General features: G+C 37.3%; 1 protein-coding gene across 4 annotated transcripts in view; it reads left to right on the top strand.

Annotated features, from left to right (window-relative positions):
- The window catches only part of MSRA (methionine sulfoxide reductase A), a 277959-nt gene that overhangs the window by 18154 nt on the left and 233939 nt on the right, over window positions 1-25866 (top strand). Inside the window, exon 1 of one of the 4 annotated variants that reach the window (XM_061461160.1) lies at window positions 4554-5170. The exons of 2 other annotated variants lie outside the window; for them this stretch is intronic. Coding sequence is in view for 1 of the 2 variants with exons in the window: in XM_061461159.1 (XP_061317143.1) it covers window positions 5808-5841 (34 nt within the window). In the remaining variant the exon portion in view is untranslated. Of the gene's footprint in view, window positions 1-4553; window positions 5171-5194; window positions 5842-25866 lie in introns of those variants that run through there. One more of the 4 variants, XM_061461159.1, reaches the window with a different exon arrangement.

The raw sequence follows: 25866 nt of genomic DNA, 5'->3' as shown, positions 1-25866 counted from the left end.
ACAGCTTTCACTGATCCGTAACAAATGTTCTGTCAAGGAAGATGAAAAGGGAAATGAGAGGTATACCTAACATTAAAGTTTTAAAAGTGACTACTTGGGTTTAAAGTGTCTTGATGAGTTTTCAAATGGGTAAAGGTCTCTCAATGTGTACAAATACTTGTTAATATTTGTAGCTTATATTATCTGTATTCAGACATGCATTTACTGTTTTTCATGAGAAAACCATGAGATCATAGAATGATTTAGGTTGAAAACGACCTTAACTACCATCTGGTTCCCCCCCCTGCAATGGACAGGGCAGACCTGAAAGTGTTTTTGCAGTTTGTTCATCATTCTCTCATGATAATTCTTCTCATGAAACTTGCCTGATAGATTTGCCTTCCCTGCAAGTGAAGAAAATAAGCTTTGATTATATGGAAGGAGAGCCAATCTTCTCAGTGACTTCTGTGTTAGGTTCCAAATATAATAACTTAAGGGAATGAATAGCTTCTTCTATTCCTATGTTTTCCACTTGTAAGGTAGAAGTCATGCTCATTTGGAAGGTATACTAGGACAGGTATCCCTGTATACTACTTTTGCAAGACATAGGTTTATTTGAGTTAGATGGAGAAATATATGAATAAAGGGATTTTGAGAAATGGCAGAATAAGAAGGCATCAGGAGGCTATTGCAGGGAGAATTTTGTATGCACAAATTGTAGGGGCATTAAGGTGAAATATTTAAAAGTTGGAAAAAGAATCGGAACTGAGGGATGACCAATGCACAGATAAATATTATTTTTTTCCCTAATTCATAGCAGAAAGATCACAGTGATATGTAGATATTCCAAAAGAATAAATTTGTAGATTTTTCTGTGAGCATGGGGTTGTAGATAGAGTTGAATGACAGACCTACATGTTGTTCTGTAATGGTAAACCTGTCAACAACAAAGATGGTTAGATGTGGACTAGAAACAGAAGAATACTTGGAGAGCAAGATGTCTTAATGCAAGAAGAAAAGAGGAAATGACTGACATCAGAACAGTGGGAGACCCAGATGAAAACATGGAGAAAAACAAATTGAAGAAGCTAGTGGGGAAGGTGAAAACCAGACAGAGAACATAAAAAAATCTGAAATACAAGGTGTGAAGAAAATTTTGTATTTTCTTCCTATTTGGAGGCTAGTGGATTAAGTGGGGTGCTAGATTAATCTGGGCTGGAAATTTATTTATGTGGTGAAGGAGATATTGGTTGCATTCTGGCAGCTCAAACTGGAGGGAGATGCATCTTGGGAAGTGTCACTGAGGGCAGTGTAAGCATTTCAGTGGAGTGGGGCAGAACTGTAATTACAGAGTATGTAAGAGAAGAGAGAGGGAATTAAGAGAGCTACAGCAAACTACATATTTGAAAAACATGATTTAAGACAGGAAGGATGTAGTATTTTCTGCAATGAGATCCACTGTATTTGGAGCAGGGGATATTGAGAGATAAAATAAGGCTCTTCATATTATTAGCAAGGCTCTTCAGGAAAGCATTTGGCTACTAGGGAAAGTATTTGTATATTCTGCCATACTTTCGGTTAGAGTAATGTAGAAATAGTTAAAATTGTTTATTTCTGTTGGAATTACATATACGTATTTTAATATAGCTGAAATACTCTGTTGTTAGTACATACAGTTTTTGAAGGAAAACTAATTAAAAGATGAGTTTCTAATAGTGACAGCTGAAGTAGGGTAGCCTTCCAGAGGTAATTCCCTGACAGTAATTTCTATGAAATCTTTTTGTTCCCATGTCGATGCCTGATGGTCTTTCTGTAAAGGCAAACTGACACATTAAGAGTTTTCTGTCAAGTGCACAAAGGAAAGAAATAGAAAAATTACACATGGTGTATTTTTTTCCAAGTTGTCCTGTCATAATGATGCTAGGTGCTAATTGAAATGATATGATGTGCAATATTTTGAGGCAAAAATGTGATTTTAAAGTTAATGATGTTTCTTCTGGAGCTGGGAGGCTACTGGGGAAAACATGGATAGGACTTTACAGTCGCTGGAAACAAGACAAAGGAAGCCTTGGGAGAATGTCTAATTTATCCACCTGGCTGAAGGTCAGTTAATTAACCTATTTTTTAAAAAAGTCCCCAATAGTTAAGATTACAATCTCTCACAGAATGCAGCAGTTGTTACCTTCATAAAGTTTTTGCTTAAGGCTTAAGCTAGATCTTTATTGTTTTGGTTTAACTTGTTTGAGTTCTTGTTCTGCTCATGGTACTTACTTAGAACAATTACTATTCTCCTATTAAGTACCACATTTTCAGTATTTGAAGGCTGCTGGCAATTTTTTCTTGATTGAATAGGTGTAGCGTGCTGGTTTCAGATCTGAAATGGAGATATTGGAGATATAATGGGGGCTTATAAGGATGCTGGGGAGGGACTCTTCATTAGGGACTGTAGTGATAGGGCAAGGGGTAATGGGTTAAAACTTAAACAGGGGAAATTTAGATTGGATATAAGGAAGAATTTCTTTACTGTAAGGGTGATGAGGCACTGGAATGGATTGCCCAAGGAAGTTGTAAATGCTCCATCCCTGGAGGTGTTCAAGGCCAGGTTGGACAGAGCCTTGGGTGGCATGGTTTAGTGTGAGGTGTCCGTGCCTATGGCAGGGGGGTTGGAACTAGATGATCTTAAGGTCCTTTCCAACTCTAACTATTCTGTGATTCTATATAGTGTATCTCAGGGTGCTCTGTGTGTGTAAGCGCCCATTATGTTCCATGGAGGTGTAGACCTGGAGTGAAGCCTAGAAAACTTGCTTTATAGGCCAAAGAAATGGGTGGGAAGAGCAAGTGAAACAGAATTTCTTGATAAATTTATTGTTGAGCTTGGAGAAGGCTTTAGGGAGATCATAGAGCAGCCTTCTGTACTTTAAGGGGGCCGACAAGCTGGAGGGAAGCTTTTTACAAGGGTCTGTAGGGACAGGACAAGGGGGAATGACTGTAAACTAGCAGAGTGGAGATTGAGATGAGACCTTAGGAAGAAGTTCTTTCCTGTGAGGGTGCTGAGGCCCTGGCACAGGGTGCCCTGAGAAGCTGTGGCTGCCCCATCCTGGCAGTGTTCCAAGCCAGGTTGGACGGGGCTTTGAGTAGGCTGATCTAATGGAAGGTGTCCTTGCGTGTGCTAACAGCTTGGAGCTAGATGACTTTTAAGGTCCCTTCCAACCCAAACCATTCCATGATTCTATGATTTACCAACTGCATTGCCATACTTGGTGTATCACAGACATGCACCTGATGGACAAGACAGATATAAATTAAATGGTTTACAACTGGCAGACATTCTCACCTAGCCCTCTCATTGGACTTTATTCTGCTCTCCAAAGACCTTTGAGAAATGTGAATTTTAAAGAAACAGTTTTAAAACTCCAGGGCTTTCCGAGCCTGAGAAACAAAGCATGCTCCTGTGTTAGACTGAGGAAGAATATTTTTCCCCTGTTTTTAGCCTCGTAAACTATATCCCTGAATCAAACCATAGGGAAGATCTAATCAGTAAGTCCCAAATAACAACTTATCCCTGAAATATCTGGGACTCTATATGGTGTCTCTCATCAAGAAAATGGTAGTATCCATAGACATATAGGGAAGTTTTGGTGTTTTTTTTCTGGATAATCAATTTTGGTCATTAATGTAATGCATATGTTTTAAAAAGTTGGCATTTTGCCTTGGCAAATAGCTTGAAGATTAAAGAAAGTTTATTCCTGTAATTCTCCCGTGAATTCTCGTCATTTGGAATATCTTGAATAAAGTTCCAAATGTAATTTTCTATCCTTAAAGTCTTAAAATATACCCAAAATTTTTCCACCAAGTTAGCTGTTAATGCTGAGCCATTACTCCTATGAAAGCCACAACCAGAACTTGTGCTTTTGAATTAGCAGATGACATCACTGGCATCTACGGGTGTGTGGAGATTGCTAAGGATTTTTTGTGTATTAGCTGCAATCAGATTTATTCTGAATTTTCAGTTGATTTTTAGTAATGCTAGAATCGATAGGAAGTAGTAGTTTTCAAGCTGGAGTTTAGAAAGTTAAAATGTGCATTACTTTTGAATGTGATCTTAATTCAGATCTAGACGTCTCCCGCTCCTGGCATCTTCCCATGATTCTCATGAGGAGAGAATAAAACATATTATTTTAAGGAGTATTTGGTGCTTATTAAAATTACACATACGCCCGCCTTCAAAAGAGTCTTGATTTACTGCAGGTTGTTCATGTGTCGCATGCGGACATTTTTAGAGAACAGATTTCTTATCACTGTGAACAGTGAATGGCTTCCAGTGCTCCACGATCAGTGAGCAAAAATGTTATATCCATTGTAAAAGGTAGGAAACCATGAAATCTATAAGCCGATTTGGCAGAAGAAGCGGTTGTTGGTGCCAAGATTTGGTTACTGACCCACAGTTTCCTGTTTTTAAATATATTAATTGATTCGCAAAGAGCATCTTTTGGAAAACAAGAACTCAGACAGACTGGCACAGGCTGGAGCTCCGCCAAGACTGCTCGGGAAGGTTGCCATGCTGGGAGCGAGAGAGTGAGAGAGCGAGCGAGCGAGAGAGCGGAGGAAAGAAAAAAAGGCAAGACTTGGCACGGCTCAGTCAAATCAGCTTCTTTTGTCTGCTTTCTCGGCTTGAGCTTCAGGAAAGAACACCATCCTGGGGTACAGAAAAACTCAGAACTTTTTGGTTTTCAAACTTAGATAGCTTTTTAAGTCTCTTGGGCTGTTTGAAAGTGGTGGTACATTAAATGACGTTCAGTTGCCAGTGGTAAGAGAAATAAAAAGACTTCTTTAATGAAGCCTCCACAATGTCAGTTTATACATATGGGAAATACGAGATTTGATTTTTATAATTTTTTTTTTTTTTATATGCTGAGTAAACTGTAAGAGAGCCGAGTAACTTGGAAGATTACAGGGGGAATGCCTAAATAAAAGGGATAATTTTCATTTTTTGCATGAAAAAAAAAGTTTTCATCGACATGAACATGCTTGAAAACCAAATCTGACCTCTTTCGGAATATGTTCAGAATGGGAATTTCAGCATTTCTCTTATATATGCTACAGATGTGAACTTTTAATGGAACCTCCTTAAAGATCTCGTCTGAGCCAGCAATGAAGTGAGAGTAGAAAGTTGTGGCATCTTAATACAAAAGTAAGTATGTTCTTAAAGCAACAATATTTATTTGTGCTGCTTCACACTGTCCTTGCTCCATCTCCCAGCTATTAGTGACAACACTGAAGACCAGCAGGGCAAGCCGAAGACACCCAGACTACGCCTGAAGGGCACAAAAAGAAAGGAGAGCATGGTTGCTTTGCTGCTGCTCTAAAATATTTCTTCCAGTGCATCTTACTAGAGAGGGTGTGAAATTGATGAATTTTCTACATTTAGAGGAAATAAGAGATAGAAAAATATTGACTTCTGCCAAGTGAGGAATGTTTGAAGATGACAGAGCTGGATTTGAACTGATGACACTGGATACAGAAACTTCAATTTATAGTTACAGTACCTGTTTGCTGTAAATTGTGAAAAAATCTGCTCTTTTCTCATACGTGGATTAAACCAAAATATGTGACGACTGAGGCGTGGATGTCTTATGATTTCAATAAAATTAAGGACCTAAAAATCCACTGTTTGTTTTCTCCAAGGGTGCCTGGATTTTCAGTGAGACAGATACCTTATTCCTGATTTCATAGGTACAAATACTAGCATGCTACCTATTAGGCCTGGATGTGGTTGGATTATACTTCTGATGTGACAGTCAGCATCATTATATCAGAGAGTAACTGTAATGCATAGATTTTTATGGATCGTCTTCACTTATAGTAAGTATTATACTATCCTTAAGGAATAGATTGTTCAGCCTTTAAGATGTGCAATTTCTGACATGCTGCAGAAGTACATTTCCCTAATTCTTATATGCTGAAAGAAAGGGGAAAAAAATAAGGAAGTAATGAAAAGCATTTTGACAGGAATGTGTTTGTATTTTAACTGTACATCATGGCATTTTGATTACTAGACTACTAGAAATAACTGTTCTTTTTGATTATGGAAAAGAACTTGGGTTACTTAATATTACATTAAATTGGTTTCATAGCAAGATATGTCATATTTTTACTGCATTAGTGAACCTTTTGATAGATACTGGAGTTAAATAGTGGGTAAGATGCTGTTGTGATTACCATTCGAGGCACTGAAACCTTTTAATATGGTTTGTTAGTGATTTTTGAAGAAAATGCCTCCATCATGTTATTATAAAAACAGCAACCCTATCTTTCAAAATCATTAGAAAATATATTCAACAGCTACATTCTCAAATAGTGATTCCGCAATAGATTGCAAATTGGTACTCGGTGGAAAGGAAGTGTTCGGAGGAGTTCAGTTTTGCTTTCTGTGTGGTTAGCTAGTATGTTGTTCATTCCTGCACAGATATTAACATGTGATGTGATCGGGAAAACAGGGAGATGTGATGGGGATAAGTTTGCAATCACAGCTGTGTAGTAAGTTTGTCTCTCTGTGTGCATATTATGAAATTAATTTCCTTTATTTCTTGGAAATAGTCTCAAAGCGTGTGCTATTTTATTTAATCACAACATTTCAAAACAAATTTTTAATGGGTATCCTTATTAAGAGTCAGAAAACAATAGAAAACATTTATCGTGGTGTCTCTAAGTGAAAATAATCTCTGAATATTAAAATAACCATTTTTCTCTCCAGAGTACTCTAGGTAACTTCATAAATGATTTCTCAGGTTTTAAACATGTTCAACATGTGGGTCCTTGCAGTGCATTTTACAAATAGAAATATTACAAATATTTGGACATATATTCACACTGAAGGTATTTTGAAAGCAGCTACTACAATTTTGAAAATATTATTTATCTTTGGCATTTCTAGGCAGTACATGTTGGTTTCCTAAATGAGATATCTGCCACTGCAGATTTCTTTTGGCCTACATAATAAACAAAGTATTTTTTCTTTCTGCTAAACCCTTCACTTTTACAAGTCCACCTAAGTGCTTATTTGTGGAAAATACCCCAAGTTGGCAAGTTAAAATCAAAATTGGGATTGCAGGGTTTAAATGGTTGGTTCCAGAATGTTGATTGAATTGCATGCTAATGTAATTTGTGAGTGTAATTTGACATGGTTTATGATATTTATATATTTTTTTACAAACTGTATAATAATCTGGAGTTTTCTGGATACTTTAATCAGATTATTCATTATCATCGTTCATTTATGGTCTTTATTGGATAAGTTTAGTAACTTCATAAACAAACAATTCGTGTTTAATTCTTGATGAATCTATATATATATTTTGGATTGGATTGTGCAGTTTATTAAAGTGTCATACTGTGATGTGGAGGTGAGGATTAGACATTAGGGTTTAACTTGATTTTTCTAATTGAAGTACAGAGGCATAATATTATTTCATGTAGGAGCATTGTGTCTGGTACTGTAGTAGGCCTATATCTGATCTCACTTGTATGTACTAATAATATATAAACCAAGGTTTATTCTTCTTTTCTTACTAGTATCAAAGTAGATTAGGATCAAAATGAGACCGTAAAGGCTTAGTTTTTGCTTTTTATATTGATACTTGTAAACCATTTTTTACGCAGTTTTGAACAAAATTTGAGCGAGCGCTTACTATGAACCAGTATGTTTACTGGACAAGGAGGATATGTGCAGTTCTCAGTGTGACTATGCATTTCTCCTAAATATGGCTGTAGGATAATAATATAAATGTTAATACAGTAGTGTTTCCCTCTTATCATCTATACCTTATCATAGTTTAGCATAAATTACTTTTCCACTTGTTCATGAAAACAGATGTAGACTTCTTCATTTTACTTAAAATCGTTTATCCAGTATTATGTGTACATGTCCTGGTTATACTTCCAATACCACAAATTGGCATAGTGGGATTGATTTTGGTGGAATTCCACTCCTTTATTCCAGCTGGGTCTATAGGTTACAGTCTTAATCTGTGCAATAGAAATTTTGAGCAAAATTGATAGCATTTTGTCCAGTGTAACTGTTAATACAGCATCTAAATGATTTAAGTAACTATTGTAATTATTGTGGAGGAATAAACGATTTTAGAAGGTGGTTTAGATGACTGTCCTGCTGGTCCTGTGAATCACTCTCTTTATTGACCTTAAAGGTAACCCAGGGCAGCGAGCTTAGACTGAGACAGCTGACATTTAATTGTCTAAGTTTGAGGAAGATCAGTTAAATACTTAATAAGGTAATGTAAAAAAGAAGAGAGTTTTAAAACAAAAAATAGCATTGTTTACTTGTACAGCTTGTGCTCCACTACAATGCAGTATTTGCTATATTCAATGTCAAAGTTAAGAAAATAGGACAAGTGATAAGAAGATGAAAATACTAATTTGTGATAGTTTTAAATCGTCTTAATATAACTGTATTATCTTCTGTGTTCCCATTTATTTTATAGATAAGGAATAATCCATGCTGTTTAGGGCGTGACTGACTCTTGATGATCTTGTGGAAAATACTGTAGAAATGATAGAAGCTCCTCCTCTTGATAGTTATGGACATTTGTATTTTTCTAGTAGCTTTGTTATTAGCAAGTTACACCTAGTATAATCTGTTTCTCTGAGTCACTATAGCAGTTTTTCCATATTTGGCTGATTCTATGCAATTTTAAAATATTTGTATCTTCCCTGAAGCAGACGGGGAACCTTCCCTAATGTAGTTAAAAGCTCTTGTGGTCTTCACCTTGTCTTGGGTGTTTCCTGTCCTCTTAGGGTCACAAAGATGCCACTTACTGTGGGTAGAAAAATCGGTTGGCCACTGTGCATTTTCTCATCTAGGTCATGGAGATACCAGGATTGAAATGTGGGCCTATTTTGAGTGTTATTTTCATTACAAGGAGATGAATTATAGGTCTTGTACGAAATTCCCTTTATTGGCCTTTCTTTACATTTGTTAAATCGTCTATTTTTTTGTAAGCAAGTTTGATGAGACTGAGCAGAACAAGGCTAGCTTTGTTTTGTTGTCTTAGTATAATGAAGGTCAACTTTCTGGGTCTGTTTCGGTTTTAAACATGGTGAAGACAAAGACACTTGAATCTTTTATAGTGTTTTAAACTGGAGAGTGACTTTTGTATTTGCTACCTCCTAATAAAAATGCAACTCCCTTCTCTTCTGTATTTTTTCCTGTGAAGGTAAAAGATACCCTTGAAGGTACTTGGTGACACTTCCTATGTTTTCTGTTTTCCTAAGTATTTTGAAATGGATTAATTTGATTTTGTTTCTATTTTTTCACACACCATATAGTTTTCCCAAATCTGTATGAGAAGATATTCTGTGCTAAATAGTTTGAAGAAAGTCTATGAATTTCTTTTTCAAAAACCAGCAGCTCACCAGAGGTTTACATTGATGCAGTCTTCATTCTTCTCCTGATAGTAGTGGATAGGAAAACATTTGTTTAGGGAAACGGGATACAATCTGTGGGAATATCTGGGGAGTTGAGGTGCCTAACAGCAGTATATAGTGCTGCTTTAGACATTCTAGGCTGCTTGAGATGCCTTCATGGAACTGGCAGGCATGACATAGGGTATATAAAAAACTGCAGTCTTCTGCAGGTACAGCTGAAGCCAGGTGGAGGCATCTGAAAAGGTATCAGGTATTTGGAATTACTTTCTTTTTTATCACTTTACTGATGAAGACTAAAGACATTTTGTAGAGATTCTTTTTCCATTAAGTATTTGATCTGCAAAGTCAGATTGTGTAATGCAAAGGGCGAGGGCCCTGCAAATAATGTAATGACAAGAGATCTTGTGAGTACAGGATCAGGATCCCTTGCAACATGTCCTCTTAGTCTTACATTTTGGGATCTTAAAACAAATCTTAACACTTGTTCAAAGGTCTTTTTTCTTTCTCTCTCGAACCTGTCTTCTCTAATCTCTGAAATTTTAAGTTCTAAGATGACTGATTTTAGTTGCTTTAACTTATTCTGCTATGTCTTCATTCTTCCCTATTTCTTAGGGATTGAACACTGAACAAATCCCTTTTTGAAAAAAGGACTTTTCTCAGTAAGGGACACAGGGTTACTAAGGTATCCTGTCACTACCTATTTCACATGAAGAGTTAAGATGAAGGGATCAGACAAAATCATCAAGGAGACCCTCCTGTTGAGCCTTGAGGTTCTGAAAGGAACCTCTTGCTTTCTAAACTCCTCAGAGTCCAGGTGTGGCTGGATCCAGACTTAGTCTCAGACGTGGTCAATTGTTTATGTCTAAAGGATTTTATATGTGCAATCAATCCTTTATATCACTTCGCTAAGATTTCAAAGTTTAGCATGCTGTTCTCACTTACTGAGAATCTGTTGCAGCAAGAAATCTCCCTAACCTCAAGGAGTAACCTTGAGAAGTGTCCCTGCTCAAGGGGAGATTCTGGCGTGTAGCCCACTGCCATGCAGCAGAGCTCAACGGCTGGCCACTGTTTGTGAAGTGAGATAATTTAAACTCGGTCACATTTGTGTGCTGTCTACAGAAGTTAAGGTTTTTTTTAAACTTGAGTCAGACCGTGACCAGGATTTTGGTTGGGGTGGTGGTGCACGTTGCTCAGTTTATCCTTTGGTTATTATCTGTCTCCCTTGAACCCACTTTGAATAAGATGCAGCCGTGACAACCAGATGCACCCATTACCACCACCACTTGTGGTTATCACTTGAACAGAGTTATGGGAAAAAGAGGTCATGCTAGGGAGTGGGGAAACACACTGTGAATTGCTCATTCGTTGCTGATTAGGAAAGCACTTCTTTCTAATCTTCATAGATGAGAAGGCAGGAAGGATTTCCAAGGAGAAAGAGGACTTCTTCTTTACTAGTAACTGTTATTTTAAGGCTTGCTGCTTTCACATGCATGGGTTGCCTTTCACTCTGCATTGGTGTTCTAGATAATGTCAGGTATCTGCAGTTTGGGAGGCAGAATTGGATGTTGTTATTATTTGCTTGCATATAGTCTTCATACATAGATAATTACACCATCCTGCACAAATCTGCCCTGTATTGTGTTGTCTGTGGTTCCGAGATTGAAAAGAGACACTTAAACCTTGGTTATAAAAGGTATAGGAAAGCCAAACTTCTTGGCTACAGCCCTCTGAGATTCCTGAAGGGAGCCAGTGATGATAGAGGATCTGTCTTTTGAGGACATATATTTCTTCAGCAGCTGGATGGTTGTGATGCTTCAGAACAAGAAAGGAGTGATCATTGGCAGTACAGACATGTGCTGTACTGAAAGAAAATCAGCGCTGTTTGCCCTTAAAACCAACACTGGCTTATATCTGCTCTTATAAAGAAGGCAGCATTTTTATTTGTCTATAGCTTTATCCAGTGAGCAAGAATGTTGTAAGAGTAATCTCGTATACTGACCTAATGCTTACATACAGATTTTTGGCACTCTCCAAGCAATTAAAACATGGGCACTTGGTAGCAAACTAAGAACTCCACTTCATAATCTATAGATAAGAATTTTGTGGTCCCCAAAAGACATGAAATGAGGTATATATGTCTTTCTATTGTGTCCCACTGCTGTTACACTTACAGCTCTTGTTTTCTGTTTTTGTGCACCCAGTGAAGTAAGATTTTATAAATGAGCTTATGTGATGTTATATTTCTTGGATTTGGTTGTTTTCCCACTATCATTAAGCTTGTAAACTCACAGTACTGATGTAATTTTGCATTTAAGATACATATTGTATTAAGATGCATTGTCCCAGTGTGATGTTTTCCCTTTCATATGGATTCATGCTGAACAATATAATTCCTTTTTTCTAGCACTTTTTTTTTGTGTAAATTAATCTGAAAGGGAAATACTAAAAGCCGATATATTTGCAGTGAATGAACTGATTTTAGCAGAGAGAGTGATGTGGTTCCCTGCAATGCTGTCTCGCTGTCTGTTCTTTAAAACTGCTGTGTCGCAGGAGGCTGTTGTGGTACATAAGTTTATAGTTGGGAAACATTATTCTTGTTATTTAACTCAGATGCTGACATAATGAGTGCTCTGCTGTAATGAATATTTGATGGCTTTATGCTAATGTAAATGCCCAACTATCTTGCCAGTTCTTTTCGATCTTTATAACCTTTTAAACAGCGATTTTGAAAGTGTTGCACTTTGTCTGACCAATGCGTTTTGATGAAAAGCAAGGATATTTTTACAGACACACAGTTAACAGCTGCTGGAATCCATTTACTTGTGGTCTTGGCTGTTCTTCAGTGAGATTTTAATGTGAAATGATCTCTTTAGACTCATGAGAGAATTGGGCCAGTCAGTATCTTCAGTATACGTATGTAGAACACATTATGGCGTTTCCCCTCATTGTTGGCAAACAGAGGTAAGCACTTCAAGGCAAATTTGTTCATCCTATGATACGATGCTATTGGAGCCTCAGGTGGAATAGTTTCTAGTAAAACCAGTATATTCTAATTAATTTTCTTCTAGAAGTGCTGATTTATGACTGAGGTGCTCATAAGCAGTGAGTTTGTAAATCAAAGGCTTCCTTTAGCTTTCTGAATCTGGAGCAGGTCAATGTTCTTTAAAAATTACTAGCAGTACGCAGAATCCTTTGTAGGCACATAATTGCATCTAGCTCTTAGTGTCTCTGTGTGTTTCTGTGTATCCTCTGGGTGATGCTACCAGGGTGCGCTGTCCCACATGAGACATTTTAGAAGACCGTATGAGTGAATGTGGCACCTTCTCTCTGTAATTTGCCCTTCATTCTAGCAGTAAGAAATTATATGGAATAATGCAAATTTTAAGATTTTCTCACTGTATTTCAAGAAAAATATGGTCCAACTGGAAACAGCCCAGAGGACAGCAAAGACAGTGATCAGAGGTCCCCCTGCCATGGGCAGGAACACCTTCCAGTAGTCCAAGTTGATCAAAGCTCCATCCAACCTGGCCTTGAGCACTTCTAAGGAGAGGGCATCCATAACTTCTTTGGGCAACCCATTCCAGTATCTCACTAACCTCATATTGAAGAATTTGTTCTTTACATCTAATCTACATCTAACTTTTTCATCTTAAATCAGTGAGAAGAGCAAATTTGAGTAATTTAGCCTAAGGAAGGGAAAATGGAAGGAAAATGTGATAGCACTAAAGTTATGTAGAAGGCTGCTGTAAATCAGAAGGTCGTAATCTGTTCTTCATGCCTGTGGTGGCTCAAATAAGGCATAGTGGACTTAAACTGTGTCAAAAGAGATTCAGTGTAGATATTACGGAACGAGTTGTGCAGAAACATATAGAACAGTACTGGAATAAGTGATCTCTGGGTCTTTGGAGTAGTAGTCCAATCTTGAGACAGACTGATGGACTACGTTTTCTCTCCGGGACCTCCTAACCTGTTTTTATAATTATTGATACAGTACATGAAAAAAAAAAAAAAAAAAAAAAAGAGACAACCTGACCCAAATGGAAGGATGATGCTTTAACAAAACATCATAACATTTCTAAAACTACATTCCATCAGTTGGATTCACTTCCAGTTTGTTCTAATTCCAAAACTGATCCCTTTGATCAGGAAGGCCAACAAAGTTGGGGTACATCAGGGTCTACTAACAGTACGTATGAGTAGTAGTAACCAGTAGAGGTTGTCAAGTCCTGTAGTGTGATGGAGGTGAGGCTGGAGTAGCTCCATGCCGTGAGGTTCACCCAGTTGTGAAGGTGATCCATGGAAAGTCTGATTTGATACTTAATTGGTTTCTTTATTTTTTTTAATCTTCTTACAGTATTTTGAAAGAAATCTGTAGCAGAAAGGAGAGATGTGTTAAGTCTTTCAATACTTAGCTGTGCCAGGGAATGGCACCTCTGGATTTTACGGGTTTGTGGTGCAAGGAAGCTTATGATGCTCTGTCCAGTCTTTCCCTTGTGAACTTGCAGCCTATTTTCTTGCCCTAATTTTTGTTCTAAAAAGGGAAAGTTTCTTCTGCTCTGTGTTGTCCTTTTTGTATAGGAAACTTGCATGTTCTGTGCATGGCCAGCATACTCATTACTATCACAGGCAATCTCGGTGTTCCTGACTGCATATTTTACTTGCTTTTGGGTCATATGTCAGAAGTGCTAAATTTTGCATGTGATATTTTACCTCAGCTGTTTCATCCTTTGGGGTCAGGTGCAATCCCACTGGCAGGAATTATGCATGATATTACCGGAAAACATTACAGCTGACCATGTCTTATAATGAAAGGGCAGGGTACCATGCCCTGGAGTGGCCAGGCTTATATTTGCTTTGTGGATTCCTTTATAAGGAGCTCATTGAAACAAATCTTCTGGGTATTCAAGAGCCAAAGGTAGTTTTAAAATGAAAAAATATTTTTAACGTAATCATATAGTGAAAAAAATCAAAGAATGGTAGGAAGGAAGACAAATAAAGCAGGGATAAGAAGAAATGTTTGTAGATGACATCTTCCAAGAAGTGCCCACATATGTGTTGTTTGTGGTCACATTGCTTTTGCTATTAGGAACAGAAAGCTGTTGGTTAGGAAAAGTTCTTTTACTACTGAGGCATCTATTTCCCTTGCCCTGCATGCTTGTGTAGTAAATACACATCCTCTTACGCTCACAGGGAAAGGAGGGTGTTTTATCTTTGTCCTGTATGACTGTGGTCTGAGGGAATAGAGCCAATTAAAATGATTTAATTTTGGACAACGTCTGAAGGGTCGGTAATCCTATGATATTACTGCTGCATGTTAGATCATAATCACCCTTTACTTGCTTGATTTTTTAATATATTTGGAGTTTTCTTCATATGAACAGTATTTATTTTCGTTTTCTTTTGGATAACTGCAAAAATCCTTATACGCTTTTTTTTTTATCTGTAACTTACTATGTGTGCTATTAAATTCTCTTTCGTATAGGAGATTTTACTTAAAGATGAGAGGGGTGTGGTGCACGTATCTGTACAAATGTATATATGTGGGGAGGTGTTTGTAGTGAAAGTTAAAGTTTATGCTCATATGCTTCCCAGAGATAATTAAAACATTATCTTTTTCATCATAATCAAGTATAATAGCTCTTGTTTAAATATTATTTTTTTTTTTTTTTGTTGGTAGATTTTCCAGTTATTCTGGTCTTTGACTTACTTTGTACACTTACATTTGGATTTCCGAGTAACATTAAGATCAAAGGCTCTGTAATTGTTTTATTGTAAATCATTATAATTTCATTTGCAATAGATAAAAAAGAGACAAGCAAATGTGGATAGTCCTTGTCTGCCTACCTTCTAGTAATGCATTTCCTTTTCATTGCCTGTGCTGGGAGTTGGAGTTTCTTATATTGCCTCAAAATCACTGTTTTTTCTTTACAAGTCACTTCTCTTTTATGTATAAAAACTTGATGGATTTTGTTAGGTAATGCAGTTATTTGTTTTAAAACGTACCTTTGGGCTTCCAGCAGTCTTTTGTGTAGCGCTGTTACATATGTGAGTGATGGGCATGCTGAATGCTTAACTTGCCTTTCAGAAGGACATGTGAAAATAAAATGTGGTATTTGCAGTTCTTTCAGGATGAGACCAGAAGTCTTATGAGGCACTAGTGTGAAAATATTAGATGGAAAAATTTGAGTGCACTTCCTCTGATCCTAACAACTGAACTGAAAAGCAAGACCTGGATTTGTCTAAAATAGCGAACTCCTTCTACTACCTTGAAGAGGACCAACACAATTTCTTTCACTTGTGTTTTCTGCTAAAGTGCTTGATTTTTTTTTCCTGCCTTTTTCTGTCACAGGACTGTGCCTCAATTGGAGACTTCTTCTTTTGTTCTTAACCTTCAGCTCATGTCATGCTCCCGAACAATGACATGCGTCTCAAAGCTCTTGTCCTTCTCCCTAGGGTCCTCTGAGACATCAGCAGCATGAAAAGCTCCTTGCTGACACTGGGAAGCTGTGAGCTTCACTCCAAAGCTCACTGCTGCTGTTCTACTTCCCTCTTTTCCTTTTCAGACACATTTACATCATTCTCATATGGGTCTACAGTCTCGGTGCCTAATGGTGCAGCATCAGGAACAAGACCAGTGCTGATGGTACCAACAGTATGAAATACAAGATGTGGTCATGGATTTGTCATAGAATAGCTTAGGATTTATGCCTAAACATTTAAAATTACTTTGATTTACTCTTTCGTTGTTTAAACAGTAAAAGGAAATTTGTCCCATGCAAAACTGCATCTGAGTACTGCTAAGAGTTTTTATTAAGCTTCTGCTTTATTTAACCTCCTCACTTTTCTAATTTTACTTGCCTCTTTTTTAATGGTCATAATAAAGAAGGTGATAATGTTTGTTTATTATCACACTACCATTCTCCCTTGCCCTGTAACTAAAGTCAGTAGACCTTCATTTAGTACCCTCAGCGTCTGAGTTAATATTTCTCTTGCCTTCCTTTTTACTGAGAATTTATGCCTACAAACATTCTGTTCTTAACACATTGCAAATAAATCTGTGGCTCCCATTACTGCTGTCAGGTGCTGAGCACCCCGGAGAATGGGATGCCAAATAATCATTGTCACACATGGACTCATCTGTTTTATTAGCAGTCCAAGTTTGCTACACCCCAAAAAGGACTCACACAGATCTTACAGTTCACTGAAGAGGAAACTGAGAAACTGAACTTAGTTGAAGAAGGTGTTGCCACCTTCTCATGCAGCACAGGGTCCACCAAGAAAGAGCACTGTGCTGTATTTGAAACACTTTAGAGCCTGGCTCCATTTTGAGCAGTTAAATGATGTAAAAGGTGTTTTTTCCTCACTCCCATGAGTGCTCAGACGAGGACTACAAACTTGCTGTCAAAGTTGCAAAGCTAATGATAAACCTGAAAATACTGGGTTTTTATGGATCACCTGCAGATTGCCTCTGACAGCCTGCAATTACTAGTTTGGGTGCCATAGCTGAGAAACACTTAGAGTAATATCCTTGTCTGGGAAAGTCCAGTAATGCAGTGTAATGGTACAATGATTTTAATATTGATGAGTAGGCTCCCCACAATATCTCATGTATAGTTTTATTGGTAACCCAGGGATACTGCTTAGCAGTTTCAGATAAAATTTTCTTTATATGAAATCGAGGAGGCCTGGAAATCATTTTCTGTATTGTTATCTCCCGTTTTGGTTGAGTCTAAACTTGCATGTCACAATTCATACTGGGACTTGAATGTAATAGCAGGACTTGAACTTTTGCTATCTACACACAGCTTCTTACTTCATTCTCTCTGGTTTTGCACTAAACTTGGACTGCATCTTTTTGACAGTAAGTGAAATTAAAAGCTGCTTCTCCTCTGCACAGCCTAGGAGGTGTCACCTTTCCCATAATTCTTTATCCAGAGATTTTTTGTTGTCAACTGTTGCAGATTCCCAAGTTGCAGATTTTTAAATGGACACGTTATGTTTAGTTGTTGTAAGGATGATTACAGATATTTTGTATACTTCAGGTATTTTGAAATCAAGCTGTAATTTTGCCAATGATGATAGCAGTTATTCTGAAAAGACAGTTGTGAAGCAGTTGGAAGCCAATGAGTTCTGTACCTTAGGTAGCAGGACTGCTTTCAGGGCTTTCCAGACTTAAGTTCTGCAAGAGTGGCCAAATATTTCAAGCACATATGTTGAAACTGGCTTTCAAAGCTTGTATTTAGGCTTTGATTCTATTGGAAGGTGTAAGAGACTGGTCCTTTGGAAAATCAGGCTCCTCTAATTACGTAGGTAACATACTTTAAAATGTTAGATTCTGTCTATGAATCATTCTCTCCCTTTATTAGACATGACATTTCCATTTAATTTCCCAGTGGGATTCCATTTAATGTTTTCGAAACAACGTCAGTTGAAATCATATTTGTTTTGGTTGTTTGTCTTTATAAAGAAATTTTTATTAGAGGAATTGCAAAATTTTTAAAATGGAGGAAAGAAGAGTTTTTAGAGATTAAATATTTGTAAAGTTCCACGTGTTATTTTCTTTGAAATTCAATACCTTGAGTAGGTGCCAAAATGGTGAGGCAGCTGTGGCGCATCTAAATATAATATCAGAAACAAATTATCTGGGAGTCTGCTGAATTTTCTTATTTTAAGCCTGTTTTATTCAGTGAATCATATTTATTTAGTGCTGCTGTGAGTGAAGCTAATGCTTTGGTTTTAATTTAAAGATGAAGTCAGTCCATCCTTGGAGTATTCTTTTTGTCTTATCAGGAATGATTTTTTTAGCAGGTGTATTAAATTTTTGTTACATTACCGGCTATGATGCAATATCAATTCTGTTCTAAATATGTCTGTTCTAAATAAAAGAAAGCCAAGTGATTTTTGGCTGTGGGACCACTGCCTTTTGTCAGTCAGGTCAAGGCATGGATTCAGGTGCTGAGACAAGATGCTCTGTATTCTCCAAATGTCCTGTTCTTTTGGAGATTACAAAGGCTAATTGGGTTTAAAGTTTTATGGGTGATCACTAATGAGATTCTCCAAGATATTTGAGTCTTTGCCTTGCTTTTGGTTTGGTGAAATGTGGTGTGTAGTATGAAATTTAAATGTGTTAGGAAAAATTCTAGATGAAGAAAAACTGCTTATGCGATTGCGTGAGTGTGAAAAGGGAGAAAACTAGCAGAGGGGGGAAACAACATATGTGTGAAGAATTAGAGAGACATAAAATCTTAGTATACTGCTTATTAATAGGATTTATTGCTGCTCTTTATAACAACCCTGACTGAAACTGCTTCTTTTACATTTCTCACTTGATACATTTTCAGGAAATTAGAAGAAAACATTAAATGTGTTACCTTCTAGGCTCATGTCCCCTTTCTCTTCTGATCTTTTTACTTGTTAGGTTTTAAACATTTATGGAGAAAAAGCATTTTTAAAGGGCATGTAACACAAAGGTAATAATCACAGTGCCATGCTGTTTTATGGGGCAATAATCAAGTTGCCTTGTTTGAAAAAACTACTCGGCCTTCATTCTCCTAGGCTTTACCTTAGGGAATTGAGCTGGATTATTGCCTTGTAAAACAGTGCTGCATTCCTTTTGTTGATTGATTCTAAATCTTTGCCTATCACTAATCACGAAGTACTTTCTATCTTGCAGCATTCCTCTTCCTTTCCTTTGTGGCTTTGTCCTGCATTCAGAGAATTCACAAATAAAAGCTGAGTTCTGCCTGATTTGTGGCACCCTACTGTTAATCACCATTCTGGGAGTTTCTGTATGTTATACATTTATTTTCTTCAAATGAAGGGGAATCATAGCACCCTCCATGGAAGCAGCTTCTGAGTGAGATTCACCCTGCCTAAATTTCACTGAAGTCATTCAGTCTGATGTAATGGGGAGCTTAGTGGTGCCTTTAGTGGTGGTGAGGATCCACTGCCTACCCATGGGCATCAACTAAACTTTAGACCACATATCCACTTTCTGCATCCACTGGGATGTGACCCTGTTCAGTCTGATTTAACTTTAATTTGTTCTGCTTTGAGCAGGTGTTAGTCTTCAGACATCAGTGGTCCTTCTGAGCTACATCTTTCATGTGATTGAAATGAGGAGGTGCTGTCTTTATGTTACTGTCACAAACTGCACAGGAAGCCATGGATTGAAGCATGCTTCTTCTGTGTCAGAGAGTTTTTTTGGGTTGGATAAAGCCTTGGGTGAGATGGTTTAGTGTGAGGTGTCCCTGTCCATGGCAGGGCGGCTGGAACTAGATGATCTCAAGGTCCTTTCCAACTCTGTTCTATGATTCTGTGATTCTGTCACTGGCTTTTGGAAGCCATGCTCTCTTCCCATACTCTTCTTTAGTAGTTCATAAACTGTGCAGCTAGACAGAGAAACTTCTTGTTACTTTCTGGGTATGTTGGAGAATACATCCCAGGGGACTGGCTCCTGCACAAGTGTTCTACTCCCTCAGTTTTAAGTACGCTACCAGAAGTTGGAATAGCTGCATGGTAGTTGGCTGCTTTCAAACTGCACATCACCACTAAAGTTACAGTTAGAATAAATAATGTGGGGAATATTTACAAGTTTTTCAAATACTTGATAAGAGGGGTGGTCAAACCATGCTTGGTTAACCCATCCCAGGATCACATCTGAAATATATCTTTTTGTCTATAACAACCTACGTCGTCATCATAAACAAAATTGTTTTCTGGTCTTGATCAGTCTGATCGCATCCACACTATTAAACTCTTTCACCTGACAGAACTCTACAGCAAAATTCAAAACATCTTTTCAAAAGGTTCCTGGCCTGTACTGTCCCTGAGTAGATAAACACACCATCCAATCTGCAGGGACAGGGTCTTGGATCTAGTGTGTACTGTACATCTTGTTTAAATTTGCTTAAATTAGAATTTTTCTCCCTTTCCTTTCCTACTCAGCTTTGTGTTTTCTTGTTCATCATTTGTCTAGGAGGCAGTTTCTGCTTCTGTTCCTGACAGCTAAGTGACCTTACATGCTAAGATATGCTATTTTTTTGACACACCATGTGCAAGCATCTCTCTTGTGCTTGCCTGAATTACAAGGAGGATATTAACTTTTAGTGGAGTGGGCTCCTCTTTCTCACCCAGAAATGCAGGTTTCTCACCAGCATGTAGGTTTCACAGTGAAGTTCTTCAGTGTTCTGTGTTTTATAATTTTTATCAAAATATGCAGTAGCAAATGTATACTGTAGGCATAAAAATGAGACAAATCACTGCACCCCCCTATTGACTGTTGTTGGAGAACAGACGTGTTGATAATTTACCACCTGATCGTGATAGTGAATTTTGGGTGCTTGATCCTAGATCTTGTTTTAAAAGAAATCATAATACTTCTTGAAGTTCTCAAACCTTTGTATGCTAACAGCTTAGTGGAGCCTTTGTATGAAATTGTAAGAGGTGTGATCACACAAGAAATGAGAATTTTTCTGTTCTTTCAAGTGATGTGTGCTGATGGCTACTCACTTTTGCAAATATCTTTGATTACTGAACATTATGAACAGAAGTATATAAAATAAAGGTAACTCCAGTTCACCTATGTGAACCAGTTTAACACTAACAATATCCAAAGGATTTTTATGATCACTGTATACTGATGAACAGTGTTTTATGAAAATGATATATTGATAACAATTGTTTAATAATTTGTAATGTGTATTTTTATTTTTACTCTGTTTGAATTTGGAATATAACGGCTAACATATTTAATTATCATCAGATTATTAGTATTAAGAGAATTAGGAGGAAAAAGCACAGGTTGTAGGAGGATGAAAGCAACGTGGAAGTCACTGCGTACTCAGACTCCTGAACCTCAGGTTTTGGTTGCAGCAAGTCTATGAAGAGGTTTACAGTGAAGCGCCAATTTAATTCTAAAAAACAGGAGTTCTCATGTGCTGTCACCTGCCTTTGGTACATGCAGGTTGATATATGCCTTCCCTCTATGTATACACAAGAGATGTATTACTTAAAAAGGAAACATATTTCTACACCCATGTCCCGTAATTTCTTATTGTTTTGTGCAAATGAAGTCAGAAGTGTATTTTAACTTCAGTTAGAGCAACATAATTGGTAGGATATATGATGCAAATAAATTGGTCAGATTTTCACCTAATGTACCTCTGCTTCAATTCTGCTGTCCTTATGAACTGTAGTTATTGTTCTTGCATTGTAGTTATCTTTGAAGAGGCAGGGTTGCCTGTGGCAGTCGCAGCAAGATCAGAAGAAAATTTAAATGATTAATTAATGTAATCTAGTGTCTGTTTTACCAAAGACTTTCAGGGACTTATTTAGCTCGATTAATGAGAGAAACTCCAACAGCAGGTTTTTAGAATAGGTTTTTGAAGAGTGTAAATGACATAGCTGCTGGAGGGAAAATGATCTTACACCTCTTTATATTAAATCACCGACTGAATTAGTCCTAAGGAAAAATATTCTTTTAAAGCACTTATTTTTTATGTAGTTATTGTTTATTATTTGTAAAAATCAGGCTAGTACACAATTTCTTTTGAAGTTGTGGAGAACAGAGGATGTAAATCTCAGTAAGAAAAAAGTCCACTGCAGGATAATGAAATTAGGTGCTGGGAGATACTGAAATTCATTTGGGATAGGGAGTACCTGGAGGCTGGATAAATATTTTAGGACCTGTTGTTATCATGCTTATATTTGAAAGAGGAACTAATATATTGTTATTCCATACTATTACACAAAGAGTTAGGTTAAGTGGGACTTCTGGAAGTTAACTGGTTCAGTTCCTTGCTCTGAGCAGGGCTGCCTTCAAAGTTAGGGCCTTGCTCAGTTGAGTGCTGAAAATCTTTGTGGATGCAGATTTCATTGCATTTTTAGGCACCTTGTTCTTTTGCTTAACCATTTCCACTGTGAAAAATCTTTTCCTTGTATGGAAATGGAGTTTTACTTGTTGCTGATATTCTTATTTCTAAAGAACTGTTTTAATACTTCTGAAGTATTTAAGTAGTTGCCGGTTTTGTTTTGTTTTGTTTTTTAAACAAAGATAATCTATTCATTGATTATTTCCAGCAAATTTTTAATGTAAGGCATACTAGCAATTGCTACTGAATGATGTAATCAATTCCTGTCCAGCTGTAATCAAGTTATTTAACATCAGTGAAAATGTTTGTCAGCCCAGAAGTTACAGCTGTCTATGAGGATGTAAAATGTCTTGAGTTGAGTGGAACAGTGGCAAACTGACAAAGATACAGAGACAGATCTTCAGAGCTGCCTTAATTTTTGTTTTTTTTTTTTGGTAGTCTCAAAACTATTCAGATTCAAAGGCTGTCTTCCTCATTATTCCTTTCCTCCACCCTTCTTTATACAATATGCTAATCAAAATGGTAGTTAAGTAGAGAAAAACTCATCTACTGTAATTCTATAGCAGACAAATACTGTAGTTTTTGAAATGAAAATTAAAAAGTGAAGGTTTGCACTGTATGGAAAAGTATTTTTCTTTATACTAAAAATGTGTATGCTTTACACGTGGCTATAGGGACTAAGGCTAAGTGCATTAATTTAGAAGATGTGCCAATTATTCTTCCTCTTTCAAGAACAGGCACAACAATGTTATACTCACCAAAGGTCCAGCTGGCAATCAAGAGGCCAATATGACAGTGACAACATATAGCATTGGAGGTGAAGTGATAAAGTAATAAGAAAGCTAGAAAATGGAGGGATAAAAACAAATCCCCAATCTGAATATATGAGTCAGAAAAGGGAAGGAAGGAGGGTGACTTCTGGAGGAGAACTGAATTAAGGAATGAGAACGTGTGGTTTTTAGGGTAACTATGACATGACTCTGAAAAGAGAGATTGAGACATGGAATTTCATGGGGACTCATTTTAGGTCATGAGCCACAGAGGAAATCCCCCAAAAGAAGGCGATCAGTGAACTGCCTCTTCATTACCATTGACTATGACATATGCAGAGCAGTTCCCCAGGGAGATAGTGAACCCTCTTTGGGTCTCCATGTTAGCAGTATCCCCTGGTTCTCAGTGTATCAGACCTGGTGTCCTGGAAAGCAGACTAATACACTAACCATTTGTGGAATCATTATGGACAGCAAGGTTTTATTTTATATCTTATGTTATTGCATAGTTTCACCAAATTAGGTCATATGATATGCCTACGTTTTTAATATCAAGAGGTTTCAATAAAGGTTAAGAGAAAAGTATCTTACTCTCTTAAAGCTTGCATAAGATACTACATTTGAATGCAAAGCAGCTGCTTCCATGAACCATAAAGCAGAGCCAATGCAGCAAAGAGGTTCATTATTCAGTCCAAAACCACTCATGCACAGCTCACAAATGCAAGCACAAACGGCATCCCCTATGGCTTTTCAGTGAAGCCGCTGGCAACAAAAGGTCTATTTCTTCATTAACTGTATATACATCTTGATTTATCCTTGTTGGCAATTATTCCTTGTCTTGTGAAATACACACAATAGCTTGATTATGATTATGATACAGAAGAGACAGTTTAAATAGCCTTTAAGTAGCTTAATCTTATCCATAAATGGCAAAAGTTTATTTCGTCACTTTTCTATAGTTTATATTTAAAATTGCCATTGTCTTCCTGATATGTATTGGGGTAAGATATACCAGGACAGCAAAAGATATTCTGTGTTGCCTAAAAATTTTCACTGGTGTGTATCTGTCAGTGGTAATTCTGTTATTGCTTATGATCAGATACTAGTTCTTCTAGTTCAGTCTTTCACCAGAGAAGTTTGTGATTCATTGGTGAGAGAAATTAATAAGTTGTGTCCAAAAGCTAGTAGAGTGAAAACCACAGCAATTTAACTTCTTTGTTTGTACTGAAATGAACCTTGGGACTTTTCCTTCGGACAGAGTTACCTCTGGGAGGGGTACAGATGCCATGTTTCTTCCAAGTAACAAGAGAGAGGACAAGAGGAAATGGCTTCAAGTTGTGCCAGGGGTGGTTTAGGTTGGTTATTAGGAAAAAATACATCGCCGAAAGGTTGTCAAACATTGAAACGGGCTGCCCACGTTAGTGGTATTTAAAGATGTGTAGATGTGCTCAGGGGCATGGTTTAGTGGTGGACTTGGCAGAGCTGAGTTAATGGTTGGACTTGATGATCTTCAGTGTTTTTTTCAACCTACACAATTCTATGATTCTGTTAAGGGTTCCCAGATTCTTGTTTACCTACCTTTGGCAAAAGTATGATGCAGTCTTGAGGGGTATTAGTACCTGTGCTGAATACATCTGATCCCCCCATTTTTGGGAGCCCTGCCTGTCAGAAATGCTGGATCAAACAAGCGTGAGGTATTGATGGTAAGCAAACTTCTTGCTGTAAGAGCTTTAGGTGGCACTATAAAGAAAGTGAATAGCCATATTGCTGTGATTTGGGGTGCCTCAGCCAGGTACTACATCATCACTGGAACTAGTCACCTCTGAATGTCTTTGGAGACCAGTGCAGTGAAATTAACTGAAATGTCTGTCTCTCCCTATTAACTGTAGATATTTCTGGAGGATGAGTCTGTGCTTCTACATGACAAATACGCCTGTTAGCTTCCTGCAGGGGTGAGAAAATACGAAGTTAAATTTGACAAAATTGTTTTGGGCTTGTGTTTGTACTTTGTGCCTACTCTCTTTGGTTTTCATTCTGAGTGGCAAGCACATTGAACTCTGGTTGTGGTGTTTCTTGAATTTTATTTATATAGCTGAGATTTGTTTTTGTACTGTGTGATTTTTGCCACACATCCACAGTAGTTCTTGCTGCTAGAAAAAAGTGGGAAGAAATTTAAACACCACCATATCCCTGCTTTTAGTCTTAATTCCTTTGAGTTGGATCAAAGACTACCTAGTAAAAGAAAGAGAAGCTGCTAGTCTGAGTTAAAAATGCCTTCACAGACTTATCACCAAATGCCAAAGGAACATCGGTTCTCTTACTTTCTTCTATTTTCCCAATACCTGTAATCCTCCTCATGTTTCTATTTACTTTTTTTTTCATTATTTAAATCCACGCATTCTTTGATGTTCAGCTGCAGAAATGGAGTTTTCAGAACTTGTGGCTTTCTCAGTATCTTAAAAATATTTTAGCTTTAATACCGTAGCTGCATACATAATTTTAATATAGTGATATACAGTTTTATAGCTTGCCATTTGCCTGTGCTTTTATGTTGAAGAAGCAAAAGGCTAGTATTATGTATTGTTATTAAAACTGAAACTTTAAAACATTAATTCAGTCAACAAGTAAAGAATCCTGCAAAACATTTGATGTTGGTTGCAAAAATAATGTCAATACTGTATCATATTCAGGAGAGCACTTTATGTGTTTCTCTCTTTTATGATCTATAACACTGCCTTGTTTTTTTCCAAGCTTCTGTTGGATCCTTCTTGTTGAGATTATTTAACAACTGGGTTTCTTGTGTC

This window comes from Pezoporus flaviventris, unplaced genomic scaffold (assembly GCF_033815535.1).
Source record: "Pezoporus flaviventris isolate CSIRO_AGI_PZ_B2104156 unplaced genomic scaffold, CSIRO_AGI_Pfla_v1 ptg000031l, whole genome shotgun sequence".
NCBI classification, from domain to species: Eukaryota; Metazoa; Chordata; class Aves; order Psittaciformes; family Psittacidae; genus Pezoporus; species Pezoporus flaviventris.
Note: the sequence above shows the minus strand (reverse complement) of the source record. Positions and strands in the feature narration are given on the sequence as shown.